Raw genomic sequence first — 25,997 nt, forward strand, 5'->3', positions numbered from 1 at the left:
ATTTTTCATATGCATAATAATGGAATAAATGAAGGTGCAGGTTTAGGAAAACAGAACTGAGGTGAGAAATGAAAGTCAACTCTCTCTGAACCTTGAATCATGTTTCCAGATAATGAGCACACCCACCATGACATTTCCTTCCGTTTCATTTTTTAAAGCTATAAATACATAGAATTTACTTGGTAGGTGTTTGATTCTTTTTTTTAAACAATATGCTATGAATAACGGGTTTTGTGAAGAATTATTCTAGAGTCAAGTCATTTAAAATTCTTTTAATAATGAATTACTCTTTGCTAAATCATTGCATTCTACTGTCTACTTGTTGTCGAGGACATAGTCTCTCTTTGTCTGTAAATATCTGCTTGCATAGTATTCAGTCATGCACTGTTGAATATGCATTATGTGTGAGCCAGAGTGGTGCAGACTTTTTGGGGAGCTGCTCGGGTCTGATCCATGGCCTGGTGTTGCATCAGATGTTTGTCATTCACTGTGTGGGTGGTGACAGTCACACCATATTGTTCTCCGAGGCTGAACCACAGGGTCACCTGTTCACCAGACTCACACCTTCTGTGCCACTCACTGCCATGTGGGAGCTCAGTTTCTCTGTCACAGATGTTCCTGCATGTGAGTTTCTCACTTCTCTTCAAGACAGGTCAAATGAAGAACACGCACATCCTTGCCAGTGTCTTTTCCACTGTGTATTTCAGCAATTACAGTTCTATGTTGCACCGATTTTTCTTTTTTTGCAAAAGGAGAAACTAGAAAAGTGATTGCTCATTGACCAACTGATAAAATTATGTTTGTTCTGGGCAGTGTCCAGGTGTGATTAACTGTGTGGCAAGGTTTGGCTGTGTGCTGCTGTGCTCAGTGAGCGTTCAGTGAAAAATAAAACAACTCGAACACGTGTGAATACAATCCACGCAACTCGTTTTGACTCCTGGGAGATACAGCGTAGTTGTTCAGCTCCTTCATGCAACTATTACAGAACAGATTCTAGTAGACACAAGCTGGGATTGAACTGATTTGCAGTTTGTTTTTTCCTCTCTCCCATGAGACTTCATCATTCCACAGTTTTAAATTAAAATCAACAGTCTTGCAGGGTAGAATAAAGCAAAAAAAAAAAAAACACTGTGCGAAGAAAAGCAGTTGCGGTAAAACTGAAGGTGTAAATAGATCACATTTTATTTAACTTTGCAGAAATCACCTTGCAGAAGCATCCAACAAGAAATGAAATTCCCTGGCACTAGTTCTTCTTCACTTTATGAAACGCAACCTGCTGTGATGCAGTTCTTACTATTTTGGCACCTTTAGGTTCCGTATGCAAATGTATCACTGAAATGTAAAAATCCGTAGGTTGGTACATCACTGCTGTTTAACGCAATCAAGATTTGAATATCTTAACATTTCATATAAATAAGCTTAAAATGTCTGTGCTTTTAATGCTCTGCAGCAATATAGCAGTAAGTTAGCATTCCTGGAACGTTCAGTCACCATGCAGATAATTTTCACGAGCGTCACTGAGTCATGAAGGACACTTAAGTCTGAGATGTGATCAAAATACAGAAGCAGTCCTCGGCACTCGGAGTTTGTTAAGTGCAGTGACGCAACATTGTCCATTTGTTTGCCCTCTGCTCCACAGAGTCTCTGTTGTTTCCTACCACAAACATGTCGTGACCGATTTCATGTATGCATTTTGTCCCTAGAAAAGATGATTTAAAAAGCAGGCAGGCATCAAGGACATCTATTGAAATTGGAAAAAAAAAACAATTTAAAAAAATAAAATGAAATTTTGTCAATCAGATCTTTTTGTAGGTCAAACCACCAAATAACAACAATATAAAATGACTAAAACTAAAAAAAAAAAACTATATGAAAGCAGAAAAACCAAAACAACAAGTCAACAGTCAAATCCAGGTAATGTATAAAAATGTATTAAAATGAAAAGGAACATATTAATTTGTAGGTCATAATGTGCAATGAAGAGCACCTTGGTTAGCCTTGAAATAGACTGTAGCTGAACACCATGCATCCAGTTACATAACAAACTGCTACCTGAATGTATAGTGCCATCATGTGCTTAGCTATATTCATTACAATGCTTTTTATTTTTTAATCAGCTGCATTTGAGGAGAGCCTCATAAAAAGTCCTATTAGAAAAGTTAAATTGTTGTTGTTTTTTGACATCCACTTAGAAAAGTAGCATCATACTCTATGCAGGGAAGCACAAATCATCATAAAGCCTGTCATTTCTATTGTAAATGGCCAAACAAAGCCAAAGAAACCTGGTAATATACAAACATAACAGTCCACCAACAGTCAGTAGAGTCTTATGTGTGTGTGTTTTAATTGTTTGTGCTATACCTTTATAGGTGTTAGTGTTTTTTTTTTTCATTGGTCGTTCAAAGGAGCTGAGGCAGAATGAGAGACAGGAGCCCCGGGTTGTAAAGGAAACAAAGTAATGAACAGGCAGCAAGAGTCGGGCTGCTGTTGCTGATGCCGCGAGGAGGGGACTGATTCTCTCTCCTCACGCTCCTGGTGCGAAGAGTGGTTGTTTTCTTTGTTTGGATGTAGGGACTCTCTGTTGTAAAGAATTGGTCTGTGGCCAGCCGCATGTCATCTCTGATGGATTTTTCAGTAATGAGACTTGTGTCAGAAGATGCGGATGTGTCAGTAGCGTGGAATGAGTCAGTGGGTGACGTTCCCTTTGTGACAGGGACGAGATAAGAATCTATGTCAGCTGCAGTCGCAGAAAGGTGATTAATGGTTAGGTGGGTGCCTGTGGTTCTGGATGTCAGGGTGGGTGTGGATGTGTGGGGCTGCGTGTTCAGAGTCTCTTTAGGGGTGTGTGGAGTGCTCAGCAGAGCAGAAACAGTAAAGTACCACCACCCGGTGACACTGGCCTCAGGGGGCGTGGAGCTCAGATCCTGGGCGCTTGCTGCCAGAGGGGGCAAGTTGTAGGAGGCAAAGTGCCACCCTCCAGTCCTGCCAGGGCGCACCCCTCCACAGACAGGCTGGGTGTGGCAGGGGCAGCCCAGGACACGTGCAGATGTACGCTGAGTCCAGGAGACTAAGTAGGCGGTGTCTGCGTAAAGGTGGCAGGCCCAGGGGTTGTCGCCCAGTGTGATGACCCTCAGTGAGGTCGTCTTGTCCAACACTCCAAAGGGCAGTGTGGTGAAGCGGTTAGCATGCAGGTAGAAGTGAGTAAGTCTGGGGAGACGGTCTAGAGAGTTCGGCAGCACCTTCACCAGCAAGTTGTGGGACAGGTCAATAGTCTCCAGATTTATTGGCAGGTTGGTGGGCAAAGTCCAGAAGTGATTGTGGCTCAGGTTGAGTGTGCACAGCTTGATCAGTGTGTTGTTGATAAAAGTGGCCCTCTCCAGCTTGTTATGGGAAAGGTCAAGCATACGCAGGTTCCACTGGTAGACTGTGTCATTCTTATCCAGCTGCTGGATGCGGTTGGAGGCAGCGTAGAGCTGCCAGAGGGAACGAGGCAAACCCACGGGCAGCTGGTTGAGCCGGTTGTGGGACAAATCAAGGATGCGGAGATGAGTGTACGCCGTGAGCTGACCGTCCAGGTTCTGAAACCGGTTGTGGGACAGGTTAAGGGAGCGCAGGTTGTGCTGCAGGCCATCGGGCAAGAGTCTCAGACCCCTCCACGAGCAGTCAACCTCCCTGTGGCTGTGGCTGCAGGAGCACATGGAGGGGCACACGGCCAGGACACGCGACCCCAGCCACAACACGAGCACAATTTCCAGAAGGGCCTCATTAAGAAAAAGCTTCAGCAGCACATGCCTGCTAAAAGAAAAGACAGGGAGATGAGAATATTAGTGTTTGTCGTACACGGCATCCTCTTTAGCACCAGCGGGCTCACAGTGAAAGTGGAAGTGGTGCCTGCAGTGGGCTCGGATGGCGAAAACAGGACACAAACATTTGCTGTCTGCAGGAGAAGCATAGTAACCGCAGAGAGTTGTGCTGACTAAAATTGGTTTCCTCGTTCCTCTATGGCTCTAGCCTCCCTCTCACTTTACTGTACACACACACACACATAGAAACACACACACACAGACACACAGACAGCCTCATGTTCGCTGGACATCACTTCAGGTACACACATTAATATTACATGCCAAACTGACTCTCCTAATTATGTAGTCATGTCTTCAGAGATTGTATTGCAGTATCCTTTATGTGCACCATTAGCCAGCATTGAAATGTGTCCTTTTCTATAACTGATAAACATTTGACCTGAACTGCAGGAGGATATTTCTAGTCTATTGAAGAATATCATTCATCACAAAGGATGAGAAATCCCTGCAGTCATTTTCCCTGGCATCAGTTTTCGTGTTCAGTCATCAGTGGTTGTCAGTGAAGTCAGTCCCATGCTCTCAGAGGAGGAGAACTAGCTCAATAGATGGGTTTTATTAATGACTCCACAGAGAACTCATGCATCAGCTGGTCCAAAGGCAGGCAAAGACACAGCCAGGAGCTCTGCACTGTTGAAACTGCAGTATTTGTGTGCCAAGGTGTGGCAGAGAATGTGTGTATTAAAAAAAAAAGTCTTTAAAATTTGTTCATAACTCACCTTCTCATCTTATCATTCCAGTCACTTTTCTCTGCTCCTGTTTGCTGTCCGGCCCCTCTTCCCTCTCCTCTCTCTGCTTTCAAGCTCGGGACCAGCTGGTGCTCTGCTGAAGGTGATTTTTTTTTCCTATGATTTTTTTTTCTCCCTTACTTGACCCCCCCACCCACCCCTGCTCACTTGTCCAGTGCAGGTTTCTTTTTTTGCTTCAGCTGCCCTCCCTGCTTTGCAGTTTGGTCCTTTTGTCTTCTTTCAGAAGCCGGGAGTTTACTATTTCCTCTTATGGATCTTTTGGGTTGGCGCGATGAGGCACTGCAGGCTCTGGATTTACTCTGTGCAGTGGAAGTGAGAGGGGAGGGGTGCAGTGTTGGCGGGGGGAAGGAGAAATGGAGCGCATAATGGAGGGGTCTCTGCATTAAAAAAAAGGACTCTACAAAGGAAACTCCACAGTCCCTTTTAAATCTGGCAGCTTTTGGGATTTACATCTGCATTTAAAGTCACAGCTGTTGTTGTGTCTTGATTACATGGCTGATTTCGGAGCTGCTTGCATTCACAATCAGCCTGACTGTAATCAGTTATCACCTAAATCTATATTACCCCTCTCCAAAGTGTCCATTTACAAAGCAATGATGTGCTGTAATTGGCTGTTGTTTTCCCCATGTACATTTAGAGGCTGTCACAAAAAGCCTCAAGATTTATTGCAGAGGACTCTCCTCCACTGCAGCTTCCTGCCTGTCATTAGCAATACAGGCAACTCTCCATTTTGCACTGCATTGCTGTACTTCTAGCACACAATTACACCGGGATCCTGGGGGACAGTCAGTCAGGGTTCAAACTTATAAAATGTGACAAATTCAATGACTGCATCACTATAGCTCAACTTCCAGATTTATGCAACCACAGCAGCAGAATGTTTTTTCTTTTTTTTGGTCTTTGCTCAGTGGTCATGTAAACTAAACAGAGCTCTCTTTTGCAATGTGCTTGCTACTTCCTCACCCACCTCTCTGTACTTTCCTTCCCTCGCCCACCTCTACTTCCACCTGCACTGAGATTAAAAGTCACGTATCCTGTCACTGCCCGTTCCAACAAGCCTCAAAGTCAAACCTTCACCTCCACTGTCAGTCACTGTACAACACGCTGTGCTGTCAGTTTGAGCTGTGTTACCAAATACTGTAGCAGCAGAGAAAAATCATCCAAATCCCCTATATTCACTTGTAAAGTCTGCTGTACAATACAGCAGGGGGAAAAAAAGGCGCTGCCGGAGAAATATTTTACACTGACTTACTGAGAATGGCTTTAACTGCATCTCATTTCTATACTTGCACATCACCCAGAGGGGCTCCGGCTCAAGGTGTTTTCCATCCTGCGCCTGGAGTTGGAGGTGTAGATTCAGGACCGGCTCAGCTCAGGCCGTTTTGCAGAACTATTCAGACTTTTTAATGAAAGGTGCACATCCATCATGACATCACAAGTAAGCAGATCAACAAATATCTGCACATAACAGCGGAAACAACCCCATATTGGTTTTTTGAAAAGGGCTTTTTGTGCGGCTTTGTCAGCTCTGGCTGAGGTGAAAGGGAGCGTTCTTTCTCAGTTGTGTGGCACTGCCTGGAAGAGGCACATTCTCTGCTTGCTAATCAAGCTGACCTCTCTTTCCCTCTCTTTCACACACACACAAACACGCACACGTTACACAACTAAACGGGAAATGACAATATTGTACTCAATTCAAGATAGCGGTTACAATTTTTTTTTTATTTCTCTTTGTTACATATTTCTATAAACAAAAAAAGAAAGAAAAAAGTAAAGCATAAAATATCAACTGACTTTCACAAACGTGGATTATGATATTAACATGTTTCAATTTTGAAAAGTACAGATATATTAATCAGTTGTTTCGATCACAAATGCTCAAGTTGACAGGTTTAGGAGCACACACAAGTTGTGTGATTTAAAGGACAGGAAAAGCTGCTGAAAGAAATCCTTTTTTTCACAGTGGAGGGATTGTAAAGCTATAAGGAGGTGAAGGTAGTTGCTCAGGAAACTTTCTGGCTTCACACACAAAAACTCTAGAGCACATCCTTTGGCTCCTCTGTGACCTCAGAGGAGGAGGCTGCGGCAGCTTTGGCCGGCTGGGAATTGTTGGCCTCCTCTTGTGGCTTAGAGGAGGATGAATTTTCTGCAGCTGCAGCCTCCTCACTGTTGGCTGTGTCTCCCACCTCTTTCTCTTCCCCCTTTTGTCCATCCTCTTTTACCTTCCCTCCATCTTCTTGGGTGGTACCATTGCTCATCTCTTCCTGTGTTTGGCTTAGGTCAGACAGTAGCATGCTGGTCTCTTTAGCTTCTGTCTCTGGCTTGCTTTTGTCCTTCCTGGCAGTTCCCATCCAGTATTCAGAGTTGCTGATCAGGTCTCCGTTGGTGCTCAGCGTCTTGAGACGTCTGCTCAGGTGGCACGTCCTCCATGCCAAAAGCAATGTGGATATCAGGAGAATGGCGCAAGCTATGATTAGCCCAGCACTCACGAAATACACTGGGCGACATTCTTTAATGTAAAATATCTCATTGACACTCATGGTTTTGGTGGTGGTGGTGGTCTTAGTGGTGGTAGTGGTCTTAGTGGTGGCAGTGGGCTTAGTGGTGGCAGTGGGCTTAGTGGTGGCTCTGGTGGGCTTTGGACCAGGTGAAGGTGAAAAGCTGAGACTACTGGTGAACTGCGAGACTGCTGTAGGTGACTCGTTGCTCATAGAGCTGCTGACAATTGACATGCTGCCGGCAGTAGTATTGAAATCCTCTTGGGAGTTTTGCTGAGGAGTTGAAAAAGTGTCAGCACTAGTACGCCCTGGGATGAACAGTAATACACCCAGGATTTCTGTGCAGTACAGCAGGAGCAGGAAGATGTTCATGTTGATACCTGAGAATACACGGCATGGCAGTTCAGACCAAAATGAGTTTTGAAATACACATTTAATACAGTAAGACAAGAAGACAAGCACAGTTATGAGATACTTGCATTTTACTTAAGTAATATCACTTTATTCCAGTTTATACTTCAAGTCAACCCCATTTTGGGGGTAAATATTGTACTTGTTGTTCCACTGAATGTATCTGACAGATTCAGTTCAGTTTTCTTTATATAGCAGCAGTTCTCAGGAACTTCACACAGACCCTGCAGTATTTTATTTTACAGTACATTATCCAGTTTTTTATTATTGTATTTTTGTGACAATTGAAAGAAAAAAAATGTCTGTTTTTTTTTTTTTCTGTACATACTTAAACTACCGGTCAAAAGTTTGGACACACTTCTCACTTTTTACAACATAATTCCATATGTATTCTTTTGTAGTTTCAATGTCTTCGATATTAATCTATAATGTATAAAATAATTAAATAAGAAAACATTGAATGAGAAGGTGTATCCAAACAAATATGATAGAGTTATGTTGATTTTTTCCATCGTTTCAGAAGTGACATATTGTGAGAAATAATGTAGCTAGTACTGAAATATTTCAGGCTCATTGATATGTATATATTGTCTTTAATGCTACAGCCCTGCTTTGATATAATAATGCAAAGCAGTTATATGATGGTGTAAATTTGGTCAAAAATTTTAGATGTTTCTGTCTACTCCAGTATTTTGCCAACCATTAAAAGTTTTGTTTTTCACCTAAAAGGCTGATTTTTTTGGAATTGTTCTGCCATGAGGGTTGTACCACTACAGACAATAGCTACATTATTTCTCAAGTTATGACACACAGAAGGACGATGCAAAAATCGACGTGACCCCACCCATCTTAAGGAAGTTTTCTTTCAAAAACTAATGCTACCTATGATCCCAGATTTTACACATGGTCAATTCAATCAATATTCACCACCAAATAATCTTGCAGACATTTGATAATCCATCACAGTGAGCATTTAGTTCTTTTGTAAATGTAGTTTCTTTTGAAGTGCCTCAGTGCCAAATCTTACAATGTGTTCCACATAATTGCAACATCCCCAGTCTAATTCTAGTTGTGGACCTATGTGCTTCATGTTTCTTTGTGTTCAATAAAGACAAAAATTCCACAAAAATAACTTGGCAAAGCCAAAAAACAAAGCCAAATGTAGATGAATTTATAAGTAGACTGTCCTGAAATGTCCTGCTGGAAAGTCTGACATCTGATCCTTAAGAGGAAGTAACTACAAATCATTACATCATAGACTATGATTTTGGGAAATCAAACCACAAAAGTGAAAAATTAAGGATAGTAAATTAAAAGATAGTTTGAAGGCTTTTTTGCCTTTACAAGGCTTTCAAAATGCATCTGGCTGATGAAACAGGATAAAAAAAATCACCTGCTTTTTATTTTTGATGCAATATAGAAAACACAAGCACATTTAGTTCATTACACCCTGACCAAAAAAAAGTACGGTAATATACATTTGAAAGAGCAATATGATCCAGTAACACTGATTTAAAGTAACTGTTTTAGGTGTCTGTGCTGTGTTATTTAAAAGTTGATGAAAAGTCTGAAAAAATTACATTTATTTTTTAAATCATTGATTACATGCTGAGTGAATTTGTTTCTATTACATGTATTAAATTTCAAAATTCAAAATAAGGGATGTGTTGATAGTTTCCTCTTAAGTGGGCCTTTACAGATGTACTGCTTTTACATTTACAGATATTTTCTGTATTGTATTTCTTACAAGATTTAGTTGTGAACACATGATTATATTTGTACAGTGAAATTCAAACCCAAAACAAGTTCACTCCATCTTTTGTAATGTACAAAGCTAGCTTCTAATCTTTACAATTTATGTGACACACAGTGGAAACAAACATCAGGTTTTAAGCCTGCGCTTTGTTCTCAAAGTAAAATGCTACTGTTCTTTAAAAAGTATTGAATAAAAGATTGAAAAAAATAATAATCTGTTACTTACAATGTTGGTGATCTTGATATACTTCCAAGAAGACAAGGAATTTGTGTAACTGAATATGGACACAATGTGCTCCAAGTCAAGAGAAATAAACGATGTGTTGTGGAACTGACAGCCAGTGACAGCAATCTAAATCAATTGCATACTCATCTTGCTGTCTTGTTCTTACTTCTCCATTTGGCCTATATTAAGAGGAGGAAGTGGTTTTGGTGTTCTGTTCGACACTGATGATGGTCATACAGACATCTGGGGAGGCAGGTTGTATAAAGTGGCAGACACTGCAAAGGCCCCCAGAGTAGCTACTTAGACTACTTTTAATTCAAACTGTGAACACTGTAGTCATCTACATCCACAACTCAATCAAATTCATTAAAATTAATGTGTTCCACACTGTCCTCAATGCAGCAAAAAATATACAAAACACCAAAGTTAAAATTTTAAACAAAACAGTTAAACTGCAAGTTGAACTGCTTCGCACACTTTAAAACCACTTTCATTTTTGAAAATGGCGTGGCTTCTAAGTCCTGTCACAGACCACAGAGGTTGACGTGCTGAGGTCTGTTTTAACTTAATAGATGCATACATTTGTCACCTTCAGTGTCGTCTACATATTTTTGTTTGAGTCACATCTTAAGTATAGTCTCTGTTTAATGTCATGCACTGATATTATTATGCTTAGTGGAAAATACTGCAACACGTAGAGATACACAGATCCAGAAATACTCGACTCAGACCCAACATTAAAACCACCAGGTCACGTGAACATTTGTCACCTCGATGTTTTGCTGGGAAACCTTGGGTCCTGACGTTCATGTGGATGTTGCTTCCACAGGTGCACCCACCTTAACATTGTTGCCTTCCCCATCACCAGCACCCTCATCTAGCAAGACAATACACCCACCACAGGAGCAAAAACACTGCTCAGGATTGGCTCAAGGAACACGACCAAGAGCCCAAGGTGTTGATTTGGCCTCCAAACTCTCCAGATCACAGTACAATTGAACATCCACATCATGCACCTGAACAAACCCAATGCAAGGCCCTACCCTACAACGTGGACCTACACAGTGGTAAAGAGTTGGTTTCAATGTTGTGGCTAACTGGTCTATATTAGAAGCTGTGAGTTAAATCAATGTCAGAAACAATCAAATCATTAATTTGCATAGATTGAGAGTGTGGATATTTTAGAAAGTTCCTCTTCTAGTTTCCTCTGTTACTGTACGTTGAGTTTCCCAAGAGGCGGTTCGTCTGCACCTGCACTTTGGACAAGGAAATGCTCGATTTGGCAAGATGCTGCAGACGATAGGAGCATCGACATGATGGAGGAGCTACCAAATCCAGTGCTCATGAATCAACACACCCCGTGCTCCATGAGCATCTGTTCTGCAGGTATGGAAGTAAAGACCCTGCAGACTGGAGTGTATAACTCCCTGCTGCTCAGCCTGCTGTGCTGTTGACAATGTCATCATCATGGCCTTCAACAACTCAACAACAGACAGAAGAAGTGATACTAGGAATTACATAAACATCCGCTGCTTTCTCAAATACGCATAGTTAGTTAGATTTATACACAACAAAAGTGTGTGCTGAGAATATTAGAAGTCATGTTTTTGTTTTCAGACGTGTGACAGCAAGGTTACAGGTGTGCAAGACGTCATGTCCTAAATTACTGTGGCTGACTCCTTAAATGAAACAAGCTGGCATTCTAGTACATTAAACATGGATTCCTCCCGCTACTGTTCTTTCTGACGGTGATAATCTGTTGGATTTTAATGTGCGCTGTTAACGGCCAGAGATGCTGAATAAATATCAACATATAGCATATGTTGTGCACTAAACATGCAGCAGTTGATTATTTTGGTGTTTAGGAAAGCATTCTAAAAATCTTCCGGCGCACTTAGAAATTCAAAACTGACCTATATAGATGATACTGAGAGTTAATTCTGCTTCTATCCTTGATGCTGATTTAATCTGATTAAGGAGAAAAGCATCATCAGGCTAAATATGCATGAAGAGAAGTGAGAACTGAAGGAACGCAGATGAGTTCATTTCAAAAGCCCCACACCTTCCCCCGAGTGATGGAAAGTCCCATTTGTCAGTAATAACACTCTGGGTGTATTTATGGTGGATGTGTGTGCTTGTGTGCACATGTATGCCCCTGGTTTTTTTCTTTTTCTTTCTTCTTTTTGGTTCATTCGGTACCTTCACTGCTATAAATAGCTGACTGGCTGGCTGCGATGTTGGACAGCTTCATTAAGGACAATCCCAAGGTCATCAATTGATGGCTGACAGTTGTAGCAGTGGGCTCAGCAAATGTCAAAATGGCCTCTAGAATTCTCTCTTGCTCTCCTCCGTTTCTCTCTCTCTCCTTCACCCTGTTACACAACATAATTGTGGGGATGCATGTGTGCTGAATGAGGTGCTTTCGCTTTGTTACTGTTATCACCTCGCCATTTTAAACAAGCGATTAAACCCAAAGCACCGGTTGTGCATTTAACACTGCTTAATCATCGGATCTCAGATTTGGTAACAGAGAATGACAAAATCGAACAAATGACTAATTGTCATTCTGTGACTGGCCTCCCAGTAATGGAAACAGTTTCCACTCACCAAATGCAGGTCATGTGATCCAGTACCAGTTGGAGTCAAAGAGCTTTTAGTAGCGGTAGAGGATACAAGGTCCCCTCTTTTCCACTGGATTGATACCAGTATACAGAAATCCATCCATCATTCTTTCTCAGTCAAAGCCACACTTCAGATGCAACCTTACTGATAACAGGTTCCAAGGACTGAACACAAGTGGTATTTCTCATTTTCATGACAGCTCTCAGTGTCGTATATTATAAACTTTCAAAGGATTCATTACTGGAGAAAACTGCCTAAGCATAAAGGTGAAAAAAGCTTTTTTTTTTTTCTGAAGCTTGCAAAAGGATAGCATAAGCACTTTTTATTCCTTTGCTATAGATCACAAGTGTGCATAAATATGGAGTAATAAAAAGGACAATTTTTATTGAAAGCAGTTCTACTTTCTTGTATGATATCAGTTTTAAACCAGATAATGATATCTGGAGCAGACTAAGATGGTTAAGTTAGACTCACATGCTTTACTCACTTTCTATTTGAGGAAATAGTAACTTACATTCATATATGTTGATTTATTCTTCAAGGGGATAGAAAGACGACTTTCTCGCACCAAAATATTGCATTATATACAAATGAAAACCCAACATTTTACCCTTTTATTTTCTAAAGATTCATTTTTAGAATATGCCTCTAACTGACAGATTCAGTACAGACAGGCAGGAAGGAAAAAGAGCAAGAAATGAGATGCAACAACTGCTCCAACTGGCCGGGAGTCTAATAGGGCTCATTGCTACTGAGGGTTTTATCACTCATGCAGCGTCGCCTGAACCACTTGGACATCAGGTTGCCACACATCTGACCAAGCCTAATGCACTAATGTGCACATCTGTAATAACAAGCAGCTCTGCCTCTCAGTGTGGGTTCAAAATATGAGGACAGATGGTGACCACTATTACTTTGTGTTGGGTCTTTATGCCACCTAGAGGCAAAATGGGATTTTGATTATAGTGCAGCTGCTACAAGCTTGTTCTTTTAACGTTCTGCAGAAATGAACATGAAGGTTCATTACTGACCTTGGAAACGGGAGATTATGAAGAAAAAAATTTTTAATATCATCTAGATGTGGTGCTACTTTTTCCAGTATTATTTTAGCTTAGATTCTTCATTTTATCATTTTTTGCCTTTTTTTCTTTAGGGCATTGGTTTCATAATGATTGTTTATTGATGCTCCTGCTTCTTATGGGGACTTACTGCCTTTAGTTTGGGCTTCAGCAAGTGGAATACAGCTCAGTTGGACTGCGATCGGAGGATTGAACAGCTTGAAAACCTCTTTTGTTGCTTTGTCCTGTCCTGCTGAAGGATGAACCATCATTAAATGTTTTTTTTGCTTTGTTTTTTTTATCTGGCTGAATGTGAGTACACAAGAATGTTCCAGTATACCTCCATATTCGTCGTGTTGGTTGAGCCGGCAGTGTAATCATTAATAAACGTCACTGTCTCTGCTCAATTGGCAGCCATATATGAAGAAGTCGTAACAGAAGCATCATCGTGCTTGACAGATGAGATGGTGTTTTGGATTATGAGCACGCTGGAGACTTTCTTCTTTCCAGAATTCTGCTAGAGGTTGATTTTTGTTTGATCAGTCCATGGAACTCAACACTTTGTTTATTTTTATGAAGGTCATGTTAGCATGAACCTCTCTGCAGGGGTTTGCATTTTGTAGTGAATCCTCTGAGGTCAACGTCAGTCAGTCTTCTCTTGATCATCGACAAGGAAATTGGAGCTCATTCTTGACTTTCTGTGCACTCACACAAAGGTTTTTCTGGCAACTAAAAGAAGGAAAAATGAATGAAATGTCAAAAGGGCTTAATCTCACACACACTTCTTAAGTGCTGATATAAACCAACTCAAGTTAAAGCTTGAATCGATTGTTTAGTGCAGTTTCCATTTTTATATTTCAAACTGTATGTGCTGAAGAACAGAGTTCAGAACAGAATCATGTCTAACTATCATGAAGATAAATGGGAGAGAAAAGAACAATAACAAAAATTTTGCACCAACACATTTTTTTCAAATTTTGCTTTCTTGCTCTAACCTTGTTTTTTTTTTTTTGTGAAATATTTGTTCATATAAACATTTACTGAAATTAAACCCTGAAAAGTTGAATAAAAAATAAAAATAATAATTACAATGTGGCAGAGCACCTGAATGCGACTACACACTGGTTTGTGTAAAAAGCCAGAAAGGTTGAAAACCACTGCTTTAATCATTATCAAAGTGTTGTATTTTAATTAATTATTATACTATCATTTGTGTAAAAACATTAATCTTAAAAAAGCTCTAGTGGAGTAGAAAGTACAATATTTCCCTCTGAAATGTAGTGGAGTGGAAGTATAAAGTAGCATATAATGGAAATACAGTACAATGCAAGTACAAGTATCTCAAAATTGTACTTAAGTACTTGACTAAAGGGTAACTTTCTGTTTAAACACTGCTTAAATGTGCCATCTACTTATTAATATTTTTTTTGTTGAGCTATGTTTATTACATTAGTTTCTTCAGCTGTAGTACAATAAAAATATCTACTCTGTTATTACATGACAAGCCTCATTTTATTGTCTTCCATGGATGAAAACAGAAACTGCGTGTACAGAATGGTAGTCACATGCAATACAAAAATATGAATTTTTACAATAACATAAAAAACATGTATTGGCCCATTCTAAAAAATTGTACAGCTTTTATACAGATTTTTTTTATACATGAAAAAAATATAAATATATATATATATATATATTTACATCTGTAATAGTCATAGCAGTACCTATTCAAAAATGTTGTGATGTATTTTACATATAAAATGTTTGTACAAATATTAGAAGAATCAATGTTAATTTGCTATACATTAAATAATGTATGTACATTACATACCATTGGATTTGCAACACAACATTTACTGCAATCTTCCAACAAAAAACCCTACATGTTCCAACACAGTACGCTCATTCAGTCGCACGTGCACCCACACATAACACATAAATACAAGCACGCCAACTGAAGCCAGCAACCACAAACGGTATACACAAGCGCACACAAGAGGTACTGTTAAAGGAAGATATAGGACACTTTTGCTCCAGGTTCCTGATTTTTTTTAAACTTTTTTTTGCGCAGAGAATGAACTCACTCAACTCCTTGAAAGAAGTAACTCATATTCTTTTAAGGTGCCCTTTACACTTCAACGGATGAACATTATTTTTTAAAAAGCCTTTAAGCCAGTAGTATTCTATTCCCGTGAAGATTTCACCCATTTCTTTTCACTTTTCTTGTTGTTTAGCAAGTTCTCATCAGTGCCGTTTTCAAATGCATCCAATAAACAGTGAATTTACCAGATTATACTCCAAAACAGACACACACATCACTCTGTCCAAGCCTCTGAGACTCCCCTGACGAGAGAAATAATAAAAAATAAAACACCGCAAATATGACCGTTCAAAAAACCAAACTAAATCACAAAAAAATAAAGAGTTCATGATTATTTTTTTTCCTGCTGACAAAGTGCATATTGCGCCTAGACACGGGCTGGTGAGTATCTCTGCACATGCCGTCACGCAACCCCGTTACGAAACGGAGGGAGAGGGGGAAAGAGAGGCAGTTGGTTTGACAGCATCAGTCAAGCAGCCTGTCAAACGCGTCAAACCCTCGGGGAAAACAGAGATAAATGAAGTGGTCCGTTTTGGTAGTAGCGTCCATTTTATGTCCAGCAGTGTGTGTTTATGTGTGTGTGTGTGTGTGTGTGTGTGTGTTTCAGAGATGAAAAAAAAGAGGAGGCATGTGGTCAGGACCCCGACGAGAACAACCACATCACAGCAGCACAGAAGAAGGTGAGCAGGCCGAGGACAGGGCGGCCGTCAGCAGGCACAGACCACAGCGCACCAGTCGGTCAGTCCCACCACAAGCCAGTTATTCATGAGCCTCAGAGTCCCGAATGAACAAAACCAAAACCAAAGGAAGGCAAGGGAGATATTAGACGGGACGGAGGGAAAGGAGTGGCAGTGGCCGTCCCACCTGCCACGCCTCGGTCCGCCTTTCCACCCCTCCGAACAACAAAAACTCAACGGTTAGACATGGAAGATCAGACTGTGGATTAGTGGAAGCAGTGCCTTGTTTCAGGCAGAGGCAATGCTTTGATCAATCCTGTAAGAGTTAAGGATTCAGGAGCATGCAAGGCAGACCCAGGCGTTTTGTTTTGCATTGCTTATGTTTCAGAGCGACTGCTACAACCTAGATTAGAAAAGAGAAACAGAAAAAAAGAGGGAAAAGAGCAAAGGAAAACACAAACATACAGTTAGTGAAAGTTTAACAGGCTTACACGGAGAAAAAGCATAACTTGAAAAGCAGAAAGATACCGCACACACGTAGATTAGTTAAAGGACATTCACTGATTAAAAACCAGCTGTTTTAATATTCATATGATCCTTTGATGGCAAAGCAGCCCTCTTTTAAGTCATTTGGATTGTTTTCTTCTTCTTGCTGTCATTGTCACTCATGTGTCTCCCAATGTCGTTAAACTGGCATTAACCATACAAGGATCAATAGTGAAGCCCTTAATACTAGTAGTCTCAAAGCAAATGCAATAAAAGTGTGTGAAACAGAAAATCATACGATGAAAAGCAGAGAAAAGTGGGAAAGGTGGCGTGGCAGTGAAGCCGTGATGAAGTCGCGGAGATAAACAGAAGATGCATGAAGTGGAAAAGCAGGTCTGGGTGAAAAGATGATGAAATCCATTGTGGTGCAGAAATGTGCAGGATCATGGGAGTAAATTATTTTCACATAACTTTTGTTTTGTATTTTGTACATTTTCAACTGGATTTTGACTGGGTATAAACTGAGCTTTGGGTAGTTACTCTGAACTTAAGATGATATGTCACAGATTTTTACTCAGGGTCAACTGATTATCAGCCTGTTTAATTGTTGGACTGATATCCTGCATTTCTTTTATTACTAGTACCTTTATTTCCTCTTGAAGTGATTCCCAATACATTTTTAAAATGCACTATCTGGTTAAATGTCAAAATAACAACCTAAAAGTAGTGAAAAATGTTGAAAGGTTCTCTTTTAAATTAAACATGTGTCAAGCATAAACAAACACATTTCAATAGAGTTTTGTGCTGGAATTTGTGTATACATGCAAATGTATATCAATTATTTCTCTACTTGATCACTAATAATCAGCAGTGGCATTTAAAAAGCTATTTCAGTTGACCCCTAATATATAAATAGGTGACAGTAAGTAAAATAAAGTGATTTAACAAATACAAGAGGGCAACTCTGTGTCGCTGTAAAAATACCTTGTCACTTGTACTTTTCCTGGCAGCCTTGTTTGCAAGGAACTTTTAAATTGCTATGACAACAAACTCCTCAGTCACACTGTGCTACAGTGCCACAGTCTGCTGCTCACACAACAAAATTCTACATATATGAGACAGTGACAGTTAAGCTCCGTGACACCTTTTACTGTCAAAACTGCGTCATTTCAGACGAGAGCATTGTGTGATGAAGAATAAATTAAACTTTAAAAGTCACATTTACATATATACACCACAAAGTTCACATTTAGTCTGAGAGCAAGCAACAGCAGAGCTGAGAGGAGCTTGTTGTGATGACAAAGTGCATTTTATATCAGACAAATATCCATTTATGAATCTTACTTGTACATAAATAAGACTATGCAACCATAAGGCTGAAAACAACTCTGCTTCAGTCTCATATTGTTTGGAATCAAACACTAACAGGATCATCACAGACAGAACATTGTACCACAAGGAACCAGAAGATACACAATAACAAATAATAGTTTGTTTTGGTTTTCACATATCCAGTGTCTTCACATCCTCCTTCATCTCAAGGATACCTACTCTGCAGACTTCCAGAAGTGTCCAGGGTGAGACAGCCTGCGGTTGAGTTTGGGCAGCTTCTCCAGCATGTCGGCCAGCTGGGTGAAGGTCGGCCTTTCTCTCAGGTCATACGCCCAGCAGGCAGAGAGGATCTCCTGAGGAAGGAAACCACTCAGGTTCAATGCGCCGACTCATGCACTCACTGCACCGTGGACTATGGCTGATTGATCTAAAACGTTTTGCAACATCTTGATATCGCTGCACCACCAGAGCATGAATAAACACAGAATAAACATCTACTTTTCTGAATGACTGAAACACAACTCACAGTGACCTCCTTGCCCAAGCTGATCTCCGTCAAAACCTTCTTTATGCCCTCTCCGCTCCCCACCTGCCAGATGGTAGCTTCCACAGGCTGGTTGGTGATTGGCCAGTCCCTAGCTTGAAGCTCATACCAAATGGTGCTTAAAATGGGGCAAAGAAGCAGTGTGATTATTCTGTCAAAAGGTGACCTCTATTCTCAGTCAGAAACAGGTGTAACAGAACAGAAGGTCAGCGGAGCTTAAATTAACAGAGTGTGTGAGCGTGCAGGACTTACCCGAAGGCGTACACATCTGCTGCGGTGGAAAATGGAAGGCGGTCCTCATTGTTACCTGGGCTCATCCTACGCACAATCTCTGGCGCGAGATAACAAATCCAGCCATGTGGAAGTTTTAGTTTATTCTCCCGCCTGGAATAAAAGGCACAGTTTTCAGTAACAAATCAAATGGATTGGAAAATCTGAGTGGAAAGATCCATTAACTTGAGTGGAAAATGCATTAACTAAATGCATCTGTAACTGCAGTGTGCAAAAAGTGCTATTCATTAAATCATACACAAAGGAAGTGCAAAATTAGCAAGCTGTATGTTCAAAATATACTTCAAAAATGAGAGTGTGAGGGTAATTACTCTGAATTTACAATCTGGAGTCTTCCGTCGTTGCAAAAAATACTGGCTGACAAGGGAGATGGATGCCTGCAGGACTACCACTGTGGACCTCAGCAATTATTACAAATCACTGGACCTCTCCAGGTAATAGCAGTGTGGTGCAAACACTGCTTTAGCTGAGGTTGTGTTTTTACGGTCTCTCGAGTGGCGTTTCTTACCTCCCCTCCTGAACAACTCCAGAGATCCCAAACAGCCCGAAGTCTGTGATCACGACTTTATTGGTGTCATGAAAAACGTTCTTTGATTTCAAGTCTTTATGAACAATGCCTTTGGCGTGCAGATAGCCCATTCCCTGTATCAGAAGGCAAACAAGGACAGCTCATGAAACTCTTCCATACAGACTGTGATGTTCACACAGGGATATGTATCAATGAGATGCTCCTACAGATTGGGTGTGACTTTATTCTCTGCTAAGGATGCCATTACTCAACTATATCTTTGTATAGCAAATAGTTGTTTGTTGCTATATCTACGCACAGAATCTGCATGTTGTACCTTCTGGGCTCTACAAATGCATCAGTGTGAGCTTTGTATAGATATAAAACACAATAAATACCTTTACAATCTCCTGAGCGATTTGTCTTGTCTTATTAATATCCAAGGTGTTTTTAGTGTCTCGCACCACTGAATACAGCGTCCTCCCTTTACAGAAACTGTAGGAGAGAGAGGCAAAAAGATAATATTTAACAAAACACATGTAGTTGGGTTAACAGTATTTTGGAGGTATGCTTGATAATGCTGCTCTCACCTGGTGATGATGGCTAAGTGGGGTGGAGCCATGCAGGCCCCCATGAAGAGGACCACATTTTCGTGCCTGGTCTGCCTGTAGTTCATCACTTCCTTTTTAAAGAGCTTCAGATGGTCCTGATTGTTCCCATCAATCTCAAGAAGTCGGATGGCTACCTCACCATGCCACCGACCCTTATGTACTTTGCCCCAGCGGCCCTGCGTAAACAAAAAACAAACTCACCACAGGCGCCATCTCAGAATACGATACGTACAGTATTGTTCTGTAAGTCACATTCCTCACCTTTCCGATTAATTCTCCGAGGTCCAGCTGCTCAAAAGGGATGTCCCACTCCTGCAGGTAGACGCTGGTCTGGCTGGCCTTGCGGGAGATGGGGCCCTTCCACTGGTTTCCCCGAGAGTTGGGCAAATCGTCCAGCTCATCGCACTCGCCGTCCGAGCCCACGTTCATCCTGATCTCCTCCCTGTCATCATCATCATCATCATCCCCTTCGTCCTCATTCTCCTCGTCATCTTCATCATTCTCTTCTTCTGCTTCTGGGTCTTCATCTTCAACTTCAATGTCCTCCTCCCCTTCCTGCAACAGTACGGTGATGATTTTGTTTATCTACTATGCAAGACTGAATAAAAGAAACTCTTCTAAAGACAAGTTTTGCTGAACATTATGTTCAGTGTGAGCCTCCACAGACTTAATAGTGCTGTTTGTTTTCTTTGGGTCTAGGGTTGTGTGGCAGTCTTAAATATAGACTATCGCATGTAAATGAATAATATCAAAAACCCTTGATTCAATGACAATACAATTTAGTTGAATAAACAAATGCAACACATAATCTTGAACGTCATCTTAATCTTTCAGTCCATGAATTCATTTAAGTATTTAGTTCTTTTACTTAAGTAAGGATATTAATACCAGAAACTAAAAATACTCCACAACAAGCAAAAGTCCAGCATTCAAAAACTTACCAAAGTAAAAGTTATTAGACAAATATACCTTAAGCATCAAAAACACTTATTCTAAATTTATTCAAACTGTACAATAAAAATGTAAATAATGATGCTGTGCAAATTCATAGAAATTTTGCTCTAAATATTGTAGTTTTCTTCTAGAACGAGAAAATATTTCTATCTATGCACTATGTGCATTGTGTGTTTTTCATTCAAACTGTTCTTCTATTTGCTGCTGTTACACTGTAGATTTCCCTACTGCCAGACAGCTGCAGGTTTAATCTATCTATCTATCTATCTATCTATCTATCTATCTATCTATCTATCTATCTATCTATCTATCTATCTATCTATCTATCTATCTATCTATCTATCTATCTATCTATCTATCTATCTATCTATCTACATTAATGTGTAAGTTGCATTTTTTTTTACTGCTGTAGCTGTTTAAGATGTTTAAGATTGAGCTAACTTTGCTTATTTTACATGCTGTGATCAGTTCAATCTACAGATCCTGATATTATCGTGGCACTATTTATCATGATTTAGTTTGTTCCTGCTGGAGCTTTTCATCTTTGTGACATTGCATCTTGCAGCAAATGCAAAAGTGAGCAGAGCAGTTTACTCGGCTCGAGACATACGGGAATATTCCTCAACCCAGAAAAGAACATTTCATCTTTTTATCCCAAACATTCAAATCACCCCATTTGAAGTAACCAGTGTGGTCAGACGAATGTTGTAGAGTATAAAATACAACATTTGGTTTTGTGATTTAATGGTGTGGAAGAATAATGTTGCATAACGTTGAATTAAAATTAAAAATACTCAAGTAAAGCACAAATAGCTTCAATTAGTTTTTACGTCCTGAAGTTGAGTAAATGTTACAGCCTGTTACCTTGGAGTCAGTCAGTCTCAGTGAAAGCTGGAACTAAAGAGCATTTTCTTGACTGCATACTCAACATTACCTCTTCATCTTCATCTTCTACCAGCTCAGCATGTATGTCGTCCGCTGACTGCTCTATCTCATTGCTGTGATACAGAAAAAATAAGATAAAATAGAGAGTTGGAATCCAAGAAAAACTGAATTTTACTATTGTGTCAGTACTGAATCTAAGCGGAATTCTGTGATATAAATGTCTTACACTGTGTCTTGGAGGACATCAGAGTGCAAATTCACAGGACTGGAAACATCTGCAGAGAAAAAAAAAAGCAGTCTAGGAAGGAAAGAGAAGACCCCAAGTTCTGTCCCTCTTGTTTTATTCTTCGTTATATACAGAACATGCCGGCTCATGCAATGTCCCACTACCACCAGCAGATGGTGTTAAAGTGTCACTTTACAATCCTAGTAGTGGCACACAGTGAACAACGACTACACAAACTGCTACAAACCCCTAAAACAAACATTTAGGAGACAGAGAAAGCTGCAGGGAATCTAAGGTTTGCACAGTGGGACAGTCAACTCACCGGGGAAGATAAACTGTTGTCTATGCTGAAAGTAACAGGCAGCTTTTGCAAAAAAAGACAGGGGAAAGACAAAAGCGTGGCAGGGAGAGAGACTCTTGGTTAGAGAATCTTTGAATTAAGAGCACAGTTCAGTGTTAATATCATTTACGGGAAGAGAAGGGGTGACAAGTGTGTGTGAGCTTCATACTGTTACATTATTAATGACATTATCACTTATTAATAAACTGGAAAACAGAGTACAGTGCTACCATGCACATGTCAGTAGGGTTGTATATGTTTGTCTGGTCATCTATAGTGGTAGATTTGCTTCTGTGCACAAGCCTACCTGGGAAGTTAAAGCGGCTGTCCCGATGGCCTTTGGGTGAGGGGTTGGGTGGAGGAGTGGCGCTGGGGGGGTTGCTCTGCTGAAAGGGTGCCGGGGAGGAAGGTGTGGATGAGGTGGTGGAGGACGGATTGCTGCTGGAGTCCAGCTGGTTGAGCACCGGAGGATGATCCTGGTGGGACAGGAAGGGACACAAACAACATTGATCAGGTTCAATGGATAAACATATCACATACTACATATATGTATGTATTAGGGCTGGGACTTTAACGCGTTCATTTCGATTAATTAATTACAGCCCAAATAACGCGATAAACATAGTCCCATATGTATTCTTTTATAGTTTTGATATTGTCAGTATTAATCGACAATGTAGAAAATAATTTAATGAAAACCATTGAATGAGATGGTGTGTACAAACTTTTGACTGGTAGTGTGGATATACATATATACATCTTATTTCATTTAAGGTCACCTCTATAATCTTGACTCTTTGTATTACTTGTTTCCTTTGTTTCATTTTAAAAATAACTCAAGATAAATGTTCAGAGCACTTGAAAGCACAACATTTGGGAGAGCATTGCTTATCTTTGCAACGTTATGCAAGAGCAGATGGTGAAGAGACTGAAAAGCAGATGACAAAAACACTTGAAGAATTATTTGTCTTTTCTCTCTAAAACAAACTCGGCTTTTCTGTGTGACAGAAAAGACAGAGGATTCTGACAAATACAGCCTTAATTTTCATAAAGTGTCAATGAAGAGGCTCTACAGTCAATAGTACTGTATCATATTAATCCATCTGACAATGCTTAAATTCTGAAATTATTACATGGATAAATGTGCTGTAATACAGAATGCCATAGCTTTTATTTTACCTTTTTCGTAATGGCCTTTGGTAGCGTGCCAAACTGCGGTGCTTCTGACGGTCGGTCCACAGGGTTGTTTATATCAGAGGGAACCGACTCTGTCCTCCGAATTTTGGCGACTGCAGGAGAAATGGATAATATCACACGTACACGAAAGCAAAATCAGCTGTGTCCATGAACCGCAGACTGAGGATGAAACAAAACTTACTGGGTAGAAAGGAGATTCTGCAGGATGGAGCCTCCTTTGTGCATTTGTTGTGGCACTTTAATCTGCACAGAGAGTAGGCAGCAATTAGCATGTGGCAGTTAGAACACTTCTCACGTCCAGAACAAGATTACAGTTACACCAGCACTAATACAAAATGGAGCTTTAAAACGATATCCGTCCAGCACAGTTTCAAAAATAACCTCCGTCCACACCAACACGCCTGAAAACACATATCACATGACATACTCTGGACATGCAGGTGTAAACAGGCGGCAGATGGTTGGTTGCTTAGTTGGAAAAATTAGTGTTAGAAAGAGGAACAGCAGTGGTGAAAATGAAGAAGAGAGATTTCTTTGACTGGACCAACAATGAGATGGAACCATTATTGAAAAAAATAGCAATAATTTGTTATCTGTGTGGAATTAACTACTGGTAGGCAGATGTCTTTGTTTTCCTCTGGTAAAGGGTTGCATGAAAGCCTCGTGACGTGAATCAGGAAAGTACACATGAGGCTCATCTCTTTTTACTAATTTCAGCCTCCTCTCCTCCTATGTGTGACCTGGAAATCAATCCTTCTGCTGCATCACAAAGGATTTTAAATTTCCAAAAGGCAACTCGAGGACAGAGGAGGCTTGCTTGAGGAGCTATGAGCGAGGACGTGTCCTTGATGCAGTCTTTTCTGCACCCGTGACATAAAAGATGGTGACGCACAGCTGGAATATACAAACCATGTCAGTAGCAGGACCGACACGTGTTCATAAAACATATCGCCCTACTCTTTTATACTTTGCCACACATGCGTGTTAAATAAAAAATAAAAATAAGTTATCACGAACGCTGTTCTGTTAATCTGTCAGAGATCATAAAATACAGTGGTAGGTTATAAGAAAAAAATAGACAGGTTTAACAGCTGCGCCGCATGTCATATTTAATTGACGTTACTTTAAAACGGTGGCTCTGAAGTGAGGATGTCTCACAGTGCTAGAGGCCTGTTTCTTCAAGTCCTCTCTCCTCGTTTCTGTTCTGGAGGGAGAGACTAAGATGCAAGGAGAGGATTTGAGGATGTACAAACTGAGAAATGAGATGGAAGGAGGGTGACTGATAAATCCCAATCAGAAAGGAAACATGGATGTCCGAACTTTCTCTTGTTTCTGTAACGCAAAAGTTTCACACTTCCCCGCATTAAGGATCCTAAAATGTTGGAGTAGTATGAACTCTAGGCATAAAGGTAATAAAAGTTATGCGTTTCCAAACAAAATACACATTTGTGTGGACATAGCTTTACTCAGAGAGTCAGCTTCCACACCTCTAAATCACACAGTCAAGGAACAATTCCTGAGTCAGCGTTCTTTTGCTACCTTTCTACTGTATCCGCCAATAACAAAAATAGCTAAAGTTGAGTGAAGTGTCCTTTAAATAGAAAAGCACTCAACTCACCGACAGTGTTTGCACTTAACCCCAAACATCATGTTCTTCTGGCACACTTGACATGTCTGGGACAACCAGGACTTGGTGGAAAACCTGCACAAACAAACAGCCTCTGTTAGCTCTCCAGTACTGGATTAGAGTTATTACTAGGTTGGTTCAGTCAGTAGTTAATTACAAAAAATGAGCTCAGCTGTGAGATAAGCTTAGGGTAGAAGATATAGTGTTTAAAAGAAAGGTGTACCTGTGCGTGACTGCTAGGCCTATGTCCCTCCTCACTGCTTGTGGGGAACTGCGATGCACTGCTACATTATCTAGGAGAGAAACAGGGAATGGAGGAAGAGACTGTTGAGAAGACGTGTCGATCCCACTGACAAAATTTGTATTAAAAAAAGCCACATCTGACAAACATCCCCTTCTGTCATTAAACCAGGACTGCAGAGATGAAAACTTTCAATCACATTCAATCCAAAACAGGCACACTTGCACAAGAATGCATAATAAATAAAAATTACATCAGTAATTTCCCAGAACTCACTGCACAGCCAAACCAATAATAGCAATACTAGATGAGTCCTACTGGATAAACCCTGTCATCTAGTCCAGAATATTATGTTTACAACATGATTATTCATCATATCACCAAAATACAACACGTGCAAATGACTCACTCTTAATTGTGCTGTGCTCCTCTAGCAGGGTGGGCGTTCCAGGGAGGGTGTAAGGTGCTGTGGTGGCGATTGGGGTGACTCCAGGCGTCCGTGCAGACACGACTGGGTAACGAGAAGGCGAGTCCTCACAGCCATTACCGTTAACTTGCATGTTCAGCAACAACTTATTCTTTTTAACACACCTGAAGAGAAATAAAACAAAAATTGGACTATCACTAGATCCAGCATATAGGCAAATACTAGACAGGACACTACAGCAGCTCTGCAGCATCTCTGGTTTTACTCTACTGTACAGGGCAGGTTATGTAAGGAATAGAGAGAGGCACGTTGGATACCTAAATAGTATTGGCACAGGATAACCAGGGTCAAGCTCTCTGAGAGACTGG

The 25,997-nt window shown here is 40.5% G+C and overlaps 3 protein-coding genes across 9 annotated transcripts in view; all 3 read right to left on the bottom strand.

Annotated features, from left to right (window-relative positions):
* Window positions 1–1,158: 1,158 nt before the first annotated feature.
* LOC111571756 (oligodendrocyte-myelin glycoprotein-like) lies at window positions 1,159–4,961 on the bottom strand. 2 transcript variants are annotated; one of them, XM_023275075.3, is made up of 2 exons: window positions 4,583–4,961; window positions 1,159–3,792 (listed from the first exon to the last, which is right to left on the bottom strand). In XM_023275075.3, exons 1-2 carry the CDS (start codon window positions 4,588–4,590, stop codon window positions 2,400–2,402), a joined length of 1,401 nt encoding a protein of 466 aa, XP_023130843.1. In that variant the 5' UTR covers window positions 4,591–4,961; the 3' UTR covers window positions 1,159–2,399. The 2 variants fall into 2 exon arrangements, with proteins under 2 accessions (XP_023130843.1, XP_023130842.1); XM_023275074.3 differs by having other exon boundaries at window positions 1,159–3,795; window positions 4,583–4,959.
* Window positions 4,962–6,313: 1,352 nt separating this feature from the next.
* Window positions 6,314–9,658, bottom strand: LOC111571759 (uncharacterized). Its single transcript, XM_023275079.3, has 2 exons — window positions 9,503–9,658; window positions 6,314–7,490 (listed from the first exon to the last, which is right to left on the bottom strand). The coding sequence occupies exon 2, from the start codon at window positions 7,480–7,482 to the stop codon at window positions 6,649–6,651; it is 834 nt and encodes a 277-aa protein (XP_023130847.2). The 5' UTR covers window positions 7,483–7,490; window positions 9,503–9,658; the 3' UTR covers window positions 6,314–6,648.
* Window positions 9,659–12,523: 2,865 nt separating this feature from the next.
* Window positions 12,524–25,997, bottom strand: part of LOC111571754 (kinase suppressor of Ras 1) — a 35,823-nt gene continuing 22,349 nt past the window's right edge. For 4 of the 6 annotated variants that reach the window (XM_035950407.2, XM_023275069.3, XM_035950406.2 and 1 more), the window contains exons 5-21: window positions 25,612–25,793; window positions 25,185–25,254; window positions 24,953–25,036; window positions 23,516–23,577; window positions 23,317–23,426; window positions 22,445–22,613; window positions 22,120–22,161; window positions 21,798–21,846; window positions 21,621–21,684; window positions 19,994–20,287; window positions 19,712–19,908; window positions 19,520–19,616; window positions 19,122–19,255; window positions 18,575–18,706; window positions 18,305–18,440; window positions 17,998–18,131; window positions 12,524–13,911 (exon numbers count right to left, since the gene is read on the bottom strand). In XM_035950407.2, the coding sequence (XP_035806300.2) occupies window positions 13,845–13,911; window positions 17,998–18,131; window positions 18,305–18,440; window positions 18,575–18,706; window positions 19,122–19,255; window positions 19,520–19,616; window positions 19,712–19,908; window positions 19,994–20,287; window positions 21,621–21,684; window positions 21,798–21,846; window positions 22,120–22,161; window positions 22,445–22,613; window positions 23,317–23,426; window positions 23,516–23,577; window positions 24,953–25,036; window positions 25,185–25,254; window positions 25,612–25,793 (2,023 nt within the window). In that variant the 3' untranslated portion in view covers window positions 12,524–13,844. Of the gene's footprint in view, window positions 13,912–14,653; window positions 16,364–17,997; window positions 18,132–18,304; window positions 18,441–18,574; window positions 18,707–19,121; window positions 19,256–19,519; window positions 19,617–19,711; window positions 19,909–19,993; window positions 20,288–21,620; window positions 21,685–21,797; window positions 21,847–22,119; window positions 22,162–22,444; window positions 22,614–23,316; window positions 23,427–23,515; window positions 23,578–24,952; window positions 25,037–25,184; window positions 25,255–25,611; window positions 25,794–25,997 lie in introns of those variants that run through there. The other 2 variants (XM_023275071.3, XM_023275070.3) reach the window with 2 other exon arrangements.

Source organism: Amphiprion ocellaris, chromosome 14 (assembly GCF_022539595.1).
Source record: "Amphiprion ocellaris isolate individual 3 ecotype Okinawa chromosome 14, ASM2253959v1, whole genome shotgun sequence".
Classification (NCBI taxonomy): Eukaryota; Metazoa; Chordata; class Actinopteri; family Pomacentridae; genus Amphiprion; species Amphiprion ocellaris.

Excerpts from the sequence above, each read along its gene's own strand:
- LOC111571759 (XM_023275079.3), bottom strand. The coding sequence starts at position 7,482 with ATGAACATCTTCCTGCTCCTGCTGTACTGCACAGAAATCCTGGGTGTA.